The sequence below is a fragment of the Mus caroli genome, chromosome 13, assembly GCF_900094665.2.
Source record: "Mus caroli chromosome 13, CAROLI_EIJ_v1.1, whole genome shotgun sequence".
Classification (NCBI taxonomy): domain Eukaryota; kingdom Metazoa; phylum Chordata; class Mammalia; order Rodentia; family Muridae; genus Mus; species Mus caroli.
Window position 1 is genome coordinate 71,479,864 of NC_034582.1, and position 13,500 is coordinate 71,493,363.

The window sequence follows — 13,500 nt, forward strand, 5'->3', positions numbered from 1 at the left end:
TTCCCAGATGCTGTGTTGCTTTGGCAGGTCACAGAAGCTGTCAGCTTCTGTGGTGCACACTCTCACCTGTGCAGACTAAGTTCCTAAGTTCGGCGGAGTCCCGGAACCAAGATGGTGCTCCCTGCTCCTGAGGCAGAGGGCTCCCTTGCTGGGCAGACCTCTGTCCTCCGGCTGGGATGGTGGCCTGATTTCTCCATTTGTGTTCTCTTAGGGTCTGTATAACATCTGCCCAGGATCTTCTGACATTTAGAGTCTCTCTTGTGTGTGTTTAACAAATCTAAATGTATATGTGTTATATATTCCGACATAGACTTTAAGAAATATGATCTCAGCTCTTTCATCTCTGCACCTCAATATTCTCATTTTTTGGAATGCAGCAACATGTCTCTGAAGTCTCCCTCAGTGTTCATTCTCATTTGACTATAATATTATTTGATTGACTGAATAAGTGGTGAGTTGGGTTTGGGCACAGATACTTTAGAGTGAAAACAAAAGTGAAGGCAGTTGTGCAACAAAAAAGCAATTATAACTTCTCAGAGTATTTGTGTCTTTTCTGCTCTTACAACTCTAGCTAAGAGAAGGCGTTTTCCCTTGAATTCCTGTTTGATGAGGAGGGCTGAGCTAGGTGTGATGGTGCTTACCTTACCCCAGCATTCTCTCAGGACACAAAAGCTGGCATATATCTGAGCTTGAGCCAGCCTGGTCTATATAACAAGTTTCAAGCTACCCAAAACTACATATAGATACTCTGTCTAAAATAAAATAATAAGGTAATAAAGTAATACATAATAAGTAATAAGATAATAAATATAAAGCACAAAGAATTTGTGTGATTTTTTTTAATATACTAATTAATACAAATGAGGTCTTCAGTGCAGCATTCTGAACCCTTGGTAGTATACTCTGATGTCCTAGAACCTTGTTTACTGTAACACCAAGTTGGTGGTATTCAATGTTCTAAAATAAAGAGATGAAAACCTAGTTTTAAAATAGGCAACCAGCTGGAGTGGGTGGGTTGGGGAGCAGGATGCGGGGAGAGTATAGGGGATTTTCTGGATAGCATTTCAAATGTAAATGAAGAAAATATCTAATTAAAAAAATAAAATAGGCAACCCCTAGAAATCTAAGAGGCTCTGACCTGTGGGCACTCAGTAGTGAGTCAGTGCATGGCTGAATGAAATGACTGGGAAAAAATAAATCAAAGAGAGAGAGAGACAGAGAGAGAGAGACAGAGAGAGGCGGGGGAAGAGGAAGGGGGAAAGAATGGTATGAAATAATATATCATTACTTATAAACATGTACTTTTAAGTTTTAGTTTGTAGAAATTGCAAAGCAGAAAAGACACAGCTGTAAACATGGATAGAGTTATCACAAATCCTGAGACTGGGGATTTTGAAAATTCATCAGTTCAATTAGCTCATAGCTGCTGATGAGACAAGTGAAATTCAAGAGGGAAAGTTTTCTTGGAAAAGGTCATACAACTAATTAGTGGGAAACAGGGCTGGAAGTAAGGAACTGTGACTCTGGTCTCTTCATCTCTGTCAAAGTATTTTTAGGGTTCATGAATTTATATTAGTACATTTTTTAAAAAAATAATTTCGCATTTTCATTTTTGATAAGCATTTTTTATGCCTGGGTCCTATGGATAATCACTTCCTTCTATAGTTTGTCTATGATGAATCCTTCCTTTGTGAGGGGACACATCAGTAGAGGTGAGCCAAATACAGGCACTTCATCCCACACCAATTAGTACTATATTCACAGGGCAGTAGACTATGCCACAAGGGTTCTGTCTTTGTACATATTTGTTCAAAAGCTGAAAGGAAATGGAAAATTCTTTTGCTACACCCGATACCAGCACTCATTTGATTGAGTACTCAGCAATGAAGCTGTAATGCAAATTTTATCTTCAAGTTAACAAGACAGCTTGGCTAAGTTGTAAAAGGAAAAAAAAATCACAGTTAAAATGGGATCATATTGCTGGGCAAAATTTAGATAAATAGTAAGTCTGATAGACACAATGAACACCTGCAAGCCACTTAACACTCTCATGTCCAGAATATTGTTGTTCTTTATACTAAAATCATGAGAGTCAAAATGCCAAAATAGTACACGTGAATACTTTAACTCTTCCTAGAGCATATTCAATATTGAAGTTTTAGTTGAGGCAGAAAACAAATGTATTTCTCTAAATTTATCTTTTTTAAATTTTGCTAGTGTCATAGTTTTTAAATTTAAATTTGTGAAATGTTCTTGTCTTAGAAGAGCATAACTTGTGTCTTGCTTCCCTAATTTATATGTAGTTTACAATATTGAAATAAGAACAACTTATACTTAGAAACTGAGATGTTTTCTATAACTAAAATGTCTGGTCATCTCTGAGAAACACTGCTAACTGCACACTTCCCTCCAAGAATGTAGTTAGTCAGTAACAGTTTTGTAGAGGAGAATGATTGGATCATTCATCCCATTGACCAGGGACTGATTCTGACTCAAATTCTAACTGTATGTGTCTCTATCATGGATCCTCCCTGCCCCTTGGTTTTTCATTGGCAAGGAGCAAACTACAGGAATTGCACATCCTTACTACCTACTGGGATAAGTAGAGCGAGTGGCTTAGCAACAGGCAGATTTGGTGACATTCACTAATTCAGGGAATGTTTGTCCTGTATTAAAAATGCCTAAGATATAAGGTACAATTTGCTGAACACATGAAACTCAAGAAGAACGAAGACCAAAGTGTGGACACTGCCCCTTCTTAGAAGCGGGAATGGAACACCCATGGAAGGAGTTACAGAGACACAGTTTGAAGCTGAAACGAAAGGATGGACCATCTGGAGACTGCCATATCCGGGGATCCATCCCATGGTCAGCCTCCAAACGCTGACACCATTGCATACACTAGCAAGATTTTGTTGAAAGGACCCTGATATAGCTGTCTCTTGTGAGACTAGGCCGGGGCCTAGCAAACACATAAGTGGATGCTCACAGTCAGCTATTGGATGGATCACAGGGCCCCCAGTGGAGGAGCTAGAGAAAGTACCCAAGGAGCTAAAGGGATCTGCAACCCTATAGGTGGAACAACATTATGAACTACCCAGTACCCCCCCCCCCGGAGCTCGTGTCTCTAGCTGCATATGTATCAGAAGATGGCCTAGTTAGCCATCACTGGAAAGAGAGGCCCATTGCACTCGCAAACTTTATCTGCCTCAGTACAGGGGAATGCCATGGCCAAGAAGTGGGAGTGGGTGGGTGGGGGAGTGGGTGGGGAAGTGGGTAGAGGACTTTTGGGATAGCATTGGAAATGTAAATGAAATAAATACCTAATAAAAAAATAAAAGAAAAAAAGAAAAAATTATTATATTTAAAATTAAATTTTTATTTGCCACAACACACACACACACACACACACACACACACACACACACGCACACAGTAAATCTATGGGTCTGATTCCATCTGAAAGTTGCTACTATACAATTTATCTTGAGATTATCTTTTCAGCAGAGGATCTTGAGAGCACTTTCCCCAATTCTAACGAGAGGAAGAGTAATCTTCATGCAGTATGTGCATGGCTGTAAGCTTGGAAGGGAACTGTGTGGAAGGCTTGTTGGTCCCATGCCTTCCTTTCTGTGTGTGGCAAGGCAGCATCCCTTACAAGACTACAGAAGGACAGGCCTGGGAAGTACATGTGGGGAAAAATAAAACCTGAATAAAAGAGCCTTCTTGGTCCCAAGAGTACTCAGCCAACATTCTGTCCTGATCACAGTCCATTCAGTGACCTAGCGTCTACTCCTGACCCAAGCCAGAGAGTTGTTCACATTCAGTAAAGCACTGTGGGTCAGGCAGTGTGCCCAGTGCTGGAAAGATCACGAAAATTGTTTTCTTTTCTCCTTTTGATTGCTTTTTTGAGTGATTATTATTCATTGGTGTGTTTTAGCTTTCACATTACTCTGGATGTTATTGAGAACTTCATTCTAATCGCAATTAGAATGTTAGATAAGGCATTTGATATGTTTTGGGTTTTTATTTTATTTTATTTTACCATTAAGGAGAATTAGTGATATTGCTTAGAACTGAATGCTGTATTATCAGAATCAGTGAGGTTTCTGGTACCTATTCTAGCATCGAGAAGCTGTCTTCCCAGAAGTGTTACAAACTAATTACAAACTCTCTTAATAATAGCATTTAGCACATACTAGACCACAAGGTATATGCTAAATTAATGTCATTGTTAATGTTGTACACACAAAACACTGAATGTCAGACTTTGATTCATGTTTTAAAATCTTGTAAGAGACACATTTGAATTCAGGTACAATCTCTGAAGACTTTAAATAGTTGCTGGAGTGAAGAATGAGAAGAAATAAGAATTTAATTTTAGCTCTTCCTGATAGGCATTCATCTAATTTATGATATGTTGATAACATTTATTTTGATAATTGGCTATTTCTTAATTTTAATACATTTTTTGGTATGTGTCACAGTATATGTGTTAAAGGATAATTTGTAGAAATTGGTTTACTCCTTCTCCTTCCATCATGTGGGTCCCAGAGTTCGAACTCAGATGTCCAAGCTTAGCAGCCAGCAACTTCACCCACTGAGCAATCTTACCAGCCCTGTTTTTTGCCTGAAATGTTTTTTCCTCTGTCATCCTCCATTCTCTCAGGTTAGTAGGCTTATAGTCACTATATTACCTTCCTCCTCAAAATCAATTGACATGTTTATGAAAAGAATGCAAGGTATTTTAACTTGAAGACTGGCACATACATCATGTCTTCCCACATTATGCTACCCTGGGAGGACATAAATTTAGTGAGTGTACTGTGAGGATGATTTGCGAAATGTAAAACTTTATCTTAAATGTTCTATTTACTTTTCAATGACATTTATGAATTGGGAGAAGGATCATTCACAATGGAAATAGTGACATAGGAATTCAGGCTTTTGGTAGTTTGCTTCAGCTTGCATTGGTCCAAGTACTTCCACCAATTCATGAGTCGGGTATCAGAGGATATAATATTCCAACTTCCTAAGTCTGTATATTACAGGAAATAAGGTAACAGCTTTATTGCCAAGGCCAGAATTTTGTGAAGAAAATCAGTTGATTTTCTTCTATTGGCTCAGATAGTATTTCTATTGCTTTATTTTTCACAGGACTCCAACACACCCATTTCTGTTTGATGTGGTGAAAACTGCCACTTGCTAATTCAAAACATTTGTTCCTAGGTGCCAGGTTGACCTGTCTTCCCTCAGTAGGGAGCAAACTCACAAGCTGGAGTTACATCTGGAAGAGGGTGAGGGCCACCTGGTTCTGCTTGTCACTCTGACAGCCTCGGCCACAGTCTGTATCTCTGACCTCTCTGTCAATTCCATGGAGGACCAGAAGGAGCGGGAAGAGATATTAAAGAGATATGTACGTATGAATGATCTTCCTTCCGAATCCAGTGTGACTATATGAGGGCGTAAACAGTGGACAGAGACTGACAAGGATATTTCAGAGGAGGCGTTTGAGGGGTAAAAGACAGGCTCATGCAGATACCATGTAGCTCTGCAGGAGCTACAGTGGGCATTGCCCATTGATGTCTATAGTTTGGTCATCTCCAAAACCCATTGCAAAGCATATTCTGGATTTTTATCGTGTGTGTGTGTGTGTGTGTGTGTGTGTGTGTGTGTGTGTGTGTAAAACTTTCCATAAAGGAAACTCAAATTTATATATCCCTTTAATGTTAATCCTTGGTTCTATGTAATTGTAAAGAAGACTAGTCTTTCTAAATCTAAAATGAGGTTACTGCCTACTGAGAGGTTGGGACCTGAACAATATCCACAAGTGATGTTACGAGAAAACCTAATTTCACCTCTTCAATTTAAAAAGTCACTGTAAAATGCAATGAAAAGGTAGCCTCCTTCCCACTGATTGAGGGTGGGGTGGAAGAGTAGAATAGAGAGCCAATAAATAGTCACCCTTCTCAAATCCTATCTCCTTCAAGTAGTCAGTCCAGTCTTCTCTTTCTCAGCGGGAATCTTTTCCTCCATGTAGTTGTCCTGAATGAACAGAGAGGGGAGCTCTTGCTCCACCATTGTCTCTCAATGAAGGCTTGGTACCCATGGAGCTAGGGGAAAGCTTTTCCACTTAAAATCACAAAGCTTGTATTGTACAGCACTGCCAGGTGTTTAGACAGCTCCTCTAGACACTCAGCCATGAAACCAAGCTCTGACTAACAAAGAATGGCTTTTTTAAAAAATATTCCTATTTGCTGACTGACATCCTTTCAATAACTGAATTTAATAAAGATGTACCTTATCAGGCTGTGCAGATAACATGAAGTGCTGGTGCTAATGCTCTACAATATTCTTCAAACAGATTAGCAGGATGTCCGCCTCAGCAAATTTATTCTGGCTATCTCCACTGAATCAGCTGTCTGCTAATGCTTGTACAACTCATCCACCAATAGTATTATCATAAACGGCTTAATAGAGAGAGGTGACTTAGCAGGGCTAAAGAGTGTATATTTTTAAACCACCTAAGCGCCTAAGTTTTTGTGTAGTATCTTCTAATATATAATTGCAATTATGAAAACGATTTCACATTTTGATACTCTACTAAAATATATTCTTTATTTTTGGGAAATGAGCCATCTGAATTAAAACTACTGTGAAGGAATTAATTGTTATCTTAACATGAAAATTCATCTGGGCATTTTCAGTCTGTGGTTACTGGATCACTATTTTGATACCGTCCATGTATGAAAATGATAGTGCTCTCTGCATAATTAGAAGTAATCTACCTATTGTTGATTGTTTTGTTGTTGTTGAATAGATTTACTTTAAACAGCTATTTCCATTCCATTAATAAATATTCCGTTATTTAAAAGCTAAATCATGTTTAAATATGCTTTGTTGTAACCCTGGATTTCAGGCACAGGTCTTCCTGTTTCCCTCTAGAGACATACTTGCCAAGAAGCGGTAATGCAGAAGAGCGCATGCGCTATATTAGTGTTAACTCACCGCACTGCAAGGACAAAGAGCAACGTCTTGGCGGTTTTAAAGGATTTTATACTTTATGTATTATGAAATGAATGGATTTTATACTGGGTTTAAAATATCCCTTGTTTTGAAGAAACATATAGAGGAAGTAACTTGTTAGTGAATTATCCCAGCGTTTTTTCTTCTAAAATACATGCGCATGCTGTGCGTGTGTGTGTGTGTGTGTGTGTGTGTGTGTGTGTGTGTGTGTGTACTTGTGTGTGCATATTTAAAGTTGAGGTTAAACTTAAGAATTTGACTTCGTTTAGATTTGGTACTGGTCAGGGTAGAGAATGTAATGAATTGCCCCGCTCTGATATTAAACAGCTCTAGAGAATCTTGTCATTGCTCAACAGGGAAACCTCACGAATTAAACAGACATTCCTGTGTGAGCTACTATTTGATCAGCACATTCTGAAAAGGTGGCTAATTCCATTTTCTTGTTCTTTTCGCCTTTGCAGGGAGGGGAAGAGGGAAGGTCAATAGGGGCGGGTAGTAATGGGTAGTAGTCCAAGAGCTGCTGTTTGACCTTTTCAGAACGGGTTTGCTGAACCCCTGCTCCTCCTTGTCACAGTTTAAAAACCAGAGGAGCTGGTTTAGAGAAGAAGTTGTTAGCATTCCATTTTTATTATGACATTTCACAGTCATCTGATTTAATGTCCCTTGACCGGATTGTCCACCGTGAGACGCTGGGCTTGAAATGTTATTTAGAGCATTGATAAAAGGTGAGCGGCTCTAAGATGACAGCAAGTCATAAGGCTGGTGCTGTGACATTAATTTTCTCCATAACAGAGATGGAATAAGACGTCATGGTGACAAGCTGTCAATCAGCTCTGGCCCCTCAGAGCATCTCTGTGCCATAGGATGGGGTATTGCCTCTCCTGTAATAGAGCTGAACCACGATGCTCTCTCTGACAGCTGCTGCAGCCATAGAGAAAATATATTATACAGCCTTTCATTAAAAAAATAAAGAGGCTCCTCTCCAGAGCATTTCAATCTTTTCCCATCTATTGAGGGCTGAAAGGATTCACAGCAAATCATGGATTCCTCTGCTATGGAAATTTTCTAGCTTCAAAAACCACACAGGTTTTGAGACCTCCTAAAATATCCATAAATAACTATGTGGGAATAACCCTTGATAAAGCTTTTCATAAAGTTAATTTTTAAACTAATATTATTTGCTTTTTCTTTGAGTTTTTATTATAATCTATGTGTCACTGGTCTAAACAATAGAAATTTCAATAAATTGTCAAATGTCAGGTGACTGGGAGAATGAATCATTCAGGCTCTAATCAGCCCTCCCTCTAAATGTGAACCTGGGGCTCAGAACTGAAACCCTAGTTCAGTGTGGCTGTGGCTGTCCCGTCAGCATCCCAGAGCGAAATGACTCTGACTGATAATATTTGTTTTAGTCACAATGAAATTTGGTTTCAATCACTCTTGGAAAAATTAAAGTGCCAAACCCTTTCCATCAAACTTTTCCCCATCATTAGGGGAGAATTCCTACCAGGTTTACTGTATTGAGTGAGCTCTGAGATAAGACCCTGGGCCAATTTTATCAGTGCTGTGGGACACAGCATTACCTGGAAACATCAGAACCATAGCCCTGCTACCTAAGGTCCCCACTGATAAACATTTGATTTGTAGGGATTTAAAAAGAGACACAAGTGCATTTAAACTAAATCCAGCCAAATGAGCCTTTTAAATAAAATTTTGGTGGTAAACAGTTGTTTATAGCAGAGATTAAGAGCTAATCTTTGTGTTGAGTACTGTTTTAGAAAGTCATGTTGTGAGATACACATTTATCTTTCTGTCTTTCTCTCAGAATACCAAGGGCATAGCTTCGGTGTAAATAATCCTGGACTAGCCATCCAGGACTGATAAAGTTCATATTGAACAAGCTTTGATTTGCCTGTACCCAACACGAGTAATACACTAATGAGACTGCTTTTACTCTAGCAACATTTTGATAGATAAGTTTTTTTTTATGCAGAAGCATATTAAACTATGTTGTGATGAAACATTTTAAACGAGGTGCGAAATTGTCTTTAATGTGCTCATTAGAGGCAGTGGCCTTACCATAGGAAAACCAAAATGAAATGTAAACAAAATGCATACCAGTGTTCTAGAATTCTGTTGCATTTACTCATTCTATAGAGTTCTAGGTCATTTTACGTTAGCATTCCCCCTTCAGTTTCTTCAGGCACTATGCTTATTAAGATACCACAGTTAATTTGTTAAGTGAAATAGCTTTTATTATCTGGTTCTATCAAAACTTTCACAGTTCTGTACATTATAGCAAATACAAATATAAACTTAAGAAAAGTTCCTCGCTACCTTTGAATTTTATTTTTCAACTTGATTTATTTTTTTAAAATGCCTCCATTAGAAGTTTTAGAAAACTATGTAAGTCTTTGAAGTAACTATTAGCAAAGTCTTTAGATAATTTATTCCTCATCTAAACACTAAGAATAAAATGGTAGAAAAATAATTTGTTTAGTACTAACATTCTCAACAGCTCCCTATGTCTGAAGAGTGTCATATAACCAATCAGTTAAGAGAGCATTGTTTATTATAATCTTCAAGCTATCATATTTACAGATGGCAGGGTTTTTTGAGGTGCTTTAATAGAAGACATTGAGAGAAGCCATTGGAGAGATTTGCTTTGTAGCTCATTGCTCAGCATTTACTGAGGGTTATTTATAGGTAGTAATTGTGGTATTTTTATTTCAAAAAATCATCATCACTAATTACATAATTGTATGTGCATGACCATGTACACAAGTGCATGTTCTCATGTGCACATGCATATGTGTGCATTCCTGACACAGGTAGTATAATTTGTATTGGAAAAACACAAATGACTCTTTGACCCTTGAGACAACATGCTGAGAAAACTTAGTATTTTCTAAGCATATTTTTTGAGGCTTCTTTTGTTTTGCTTTTTCCCCTAATGGCCATGTTTGGATTTTTCAGAGCCCACTGAGGATATTTAACAACCTAAAAGACGTGGGATTTCTCCAGGTGAAAGTCATCAGAGCAGAAGGTTTGATGGCTGCAGATGTCACAGGTAGAAAATGATGTAATTCTCATATTGTATATATCAAAAAGTGGGCCATGTCTGTGTGATAGAATACGCCAGCTCTGAATTTTATCTGAGTGAATCATTGAAGTCAATGGTTTAAATAGAAAGATGCAGAGTTGAACTCACAAAAGACTTGATAATTCCCAGTTGCCTACACAGTTCTATATTTTAAACACAGTGTCATACACTAAAAATAATAACAAAAGTCAAAATAACTTCTGGATTATTGCCCTCCCAAAGTTTAATTACTGTAACAGGATTGATATGTCCGGGGATTTTCATTCCTGCGTACTGAGCATCACAGAGCCATCTCCTGTCGGTTGTCACCAGTTTCTCTCACACTTCTGAGTCAAATACTCATGGACTCTGTAGTATCATTCACTGAAAAGATCAGTGGTGGAGGGCTCAGTAATTACCATGAATGATTCATATTTGGGTTGCTGCTATAATTTCCTAGTTACACAAATTCTTCACCATACTACAAAAATAATTATGTATCTAAACTTTGTCTATGTTTTACTTTTCATCCAGGACATAGGTGTGTAAGAACAGCAAAACCAGTTTTGTGTCTTCTCTAGCTTTACTATCACTGTGTTTTCAACATAGTAACAAATGAGATGATGGCTTTTATATCATGCAGCTGCAGAGTTAAGTACTCTGTATGTGGCTATGGTCACTAATTTGTCATGTGATTCAGTAAGGATCTGAGAGATGTTCGTAGGACCATTGAGTTATTTAATCTCAAATTGGATAGTAAGATAGGACTGACTTACCAGTTCCATGGCAATTTCACTATGCTAGAACACATTGGCTTATTATTTGTAGCACATTGGCTTATTATTTGTAGTAATAAGCACATAATTCTAAATGTGAAGCACAATGACCCTTATAGATTTATTTGAAGCAAATACAATGCTTTTCTTACCATCCAACTATCTGCAAATCTCTGTGTCCTTCTTTAATTCATTCAGTAGAACTGAAAGCAGATAAAAAGATAATTCCCTTCAAAATTAAACAGCAGATGTTTATTCCAAAATAGCAATATTTAAAATTTTAGCATGTGTATATCATCAAATGAGTATGATATGTGACAGAAATAAATATATAGGGATTTGTCATTTCTTTGAAAAGATGATCATCAACTCATCTTTAACTGAAGACAAAATGACTTTAAAAAGCATAAATAGAAGCAGGACTAGGGGTGGCTGTAATCTCTGAGCATGCGCTACCTTAGCTGTTAGTGATAGGAACTTGTGAGTGGCGAGTTTATTTATTTTCTTTCTTAAAACTTGGTTTCCTGTATAGTTATCAGTGAATTAATAAGCACAATAAATTTTATGGAATGATTTATATTCTCTTTATTTCCAATGCTTACTCTCTGACATTATTCAAGCTGAATACAGTTGTATAAGTTTGTCTCCTCTTAGAAGCTGTCATTGATTTTAAAACTTCATGAATATGCAAACTAGGTTAACCTACTTGGCCTGTATGCCACTATGGAAGTTAAAGTACACGTACTTTCAAAGTTGGAAAAAATAGAGATTTTTTTTCCCTAATGGTTCTATATAAGTCAAATGTGAATAACAATAGCCTTTCCACTGGAGATTCAATGAAATATAATTTTACTTGATAAAGTGAACATTAATTTGAGGGCTCCTGCATAGCTGAATCTCAATTTTTTCCTTCAGTTTTAAGGATATAAATCTAATGATTCCTCATTCCATGCTGACCTTATAATCTAATGGGCTCTGGATTGAACAAGAGAGATGTTGAACTATTCAGGGGAAAATGGATAACTTAGTCTTTGACCTTGCTCATCCTTTGACCTTCTGTGGGTTTTATGACATTTGTGATGGTGGCAAAAATTATGGGCCATCTATTTAAGTAAAAAATGTCTGGATATACCATTAATTTAAATAACCTTAATTGTGAAATTATAAACAGTTTTGAGCACAAATAAGCTCTTCATGTGCTTTGTCTTTTATTTATAGAATTTCAAAAAGTTGGCATCTATCTTAGTAGTTCATGACAGCAAGGCTATGCCTAATGTGAAACAAAAGTAAAGAGATAGGATTAAATATATTTTTCCATCTTCAAGTCTTCAAAGGAGCATCCATCCAGAGCAGTGGTTCTCAACCTTCCTAATGCTAGGACCCTTTAATACAGTTTTTTATGCTGTGGTGACCCCCAAACATAAACTTATTTTCATTGCTACTTTATAAGTGTGATTATGCTACCATTATGAATTGTAATATAAATATTTTTGGAGATAGATCTTTGCCAAGTGCGTTGTTACTCACAGGTTGAAAAACCACTGATCTACAATATTGTAGGGGATTTTAAAATCATGAGTAATTCTCTATGCTAAACCAGGAATATTTTTTGACCTGGTACAAATAAAGCTATAGTTAGAAGATATTTGGCTTCAGAATACTTTTTCTAAAAGAAACCTAACAAGACAAACTTACACGTGACCAACTTTCATATATATTTTAATTGCTTTTAATTATTGCAGCATACAGCCACATAATTTGAGCACAATTTTAATCAATATTCCAACATTAAATGAGCACAGGGAAGAAAGATTCTGTAATCTTTTAAGTAGCTATCAATCTTACTACAGTTACAAAGAATTTTTTCCTTTCAAAATGTAAAATTTTTCTTTTGTTACAACACATTCATTGAGAAACATTGTGGTACTGTATTAACTCTGTGTGAATAGAGAGCAATTGAGACTCTCTTTGAATGAGTGAGTAGAAAGCACAAATTACTTTTTAATGAAACCCTCAATTCCTTCCCTTTCTACAAAAAGCCTATAGCCTTGTTCGGCAGAACACAACTACAGTAGGTCACTTCAGTTAAGCCCCTAATAAACTATTGATAGTCAAGGGGAGTTTTTTCTTCTGTCTCAATAGCCCAGTGTTGGCCAGTGCACTTCAGATCATTAAGGTTAATACAGATTTAAAAAAGAGATTAACTCTGGTGGTTAAGGCCTCAATTTACAACTCCCACACATATGCACACATTGAGCACAGCACAGGAGTGGATTGAAATTTCAGTCAAATTGTGGACAGCCTTTCACAGCCTGAGAAAGTGGCACTAAGGTTTGAAACTTTGATGCACTAAATTCTTTTAAGGGAAAATGTTTGAGTAACTGGAAATACTTCCAAGTACAATGTATTCAAGTCAGCTACCCAGAGAAAGGTTACTGTTGCTCTGTACCATCAAAGCAAACCAGGGGCTGTCTGGTCTGGTTCACTGGGGAATGATCTTTCCAGCATGAAATCACATGTTCCCTAAAACTGGCCAGATTATGGGACCAGAAAGACCAACTGAGGAGTGTGTGTATGTGTGTGTGTGTGTGTGTGTGTGTGTGTGTGTGTGTGTGT

The 13,500-nt window shown here is 37.4% G+C and overlaps 1 protein-coding gene across 1 annotated transcript in view; it reads left to right on the forward strand.

Annotated features, from left to right (window-relative positions):
• The window catches only part of Mctp1 (multiple C2 and transmembrane domain containing 1), a 594,489-nt gene that overhangs the window by 379,119 nt on the left and 201,870 nt on the right, over window positions 1-13,500 (forward strand). Inside the window, exons 9-10 of the mRNA XM_021180105.2 lie at window positions 5,230-5,416; window positions 10,003-10,096. Of these exons, the coding sequence (XP_021035764.2) occupies window positions 5,230-5,416; window positions 10,003-10,096 (281 nt within the window). The remainder of the gene's footprint in view (window positions 1-5,229; window positions 5,417-10,002; window positions 10,097-13,500) is intronic.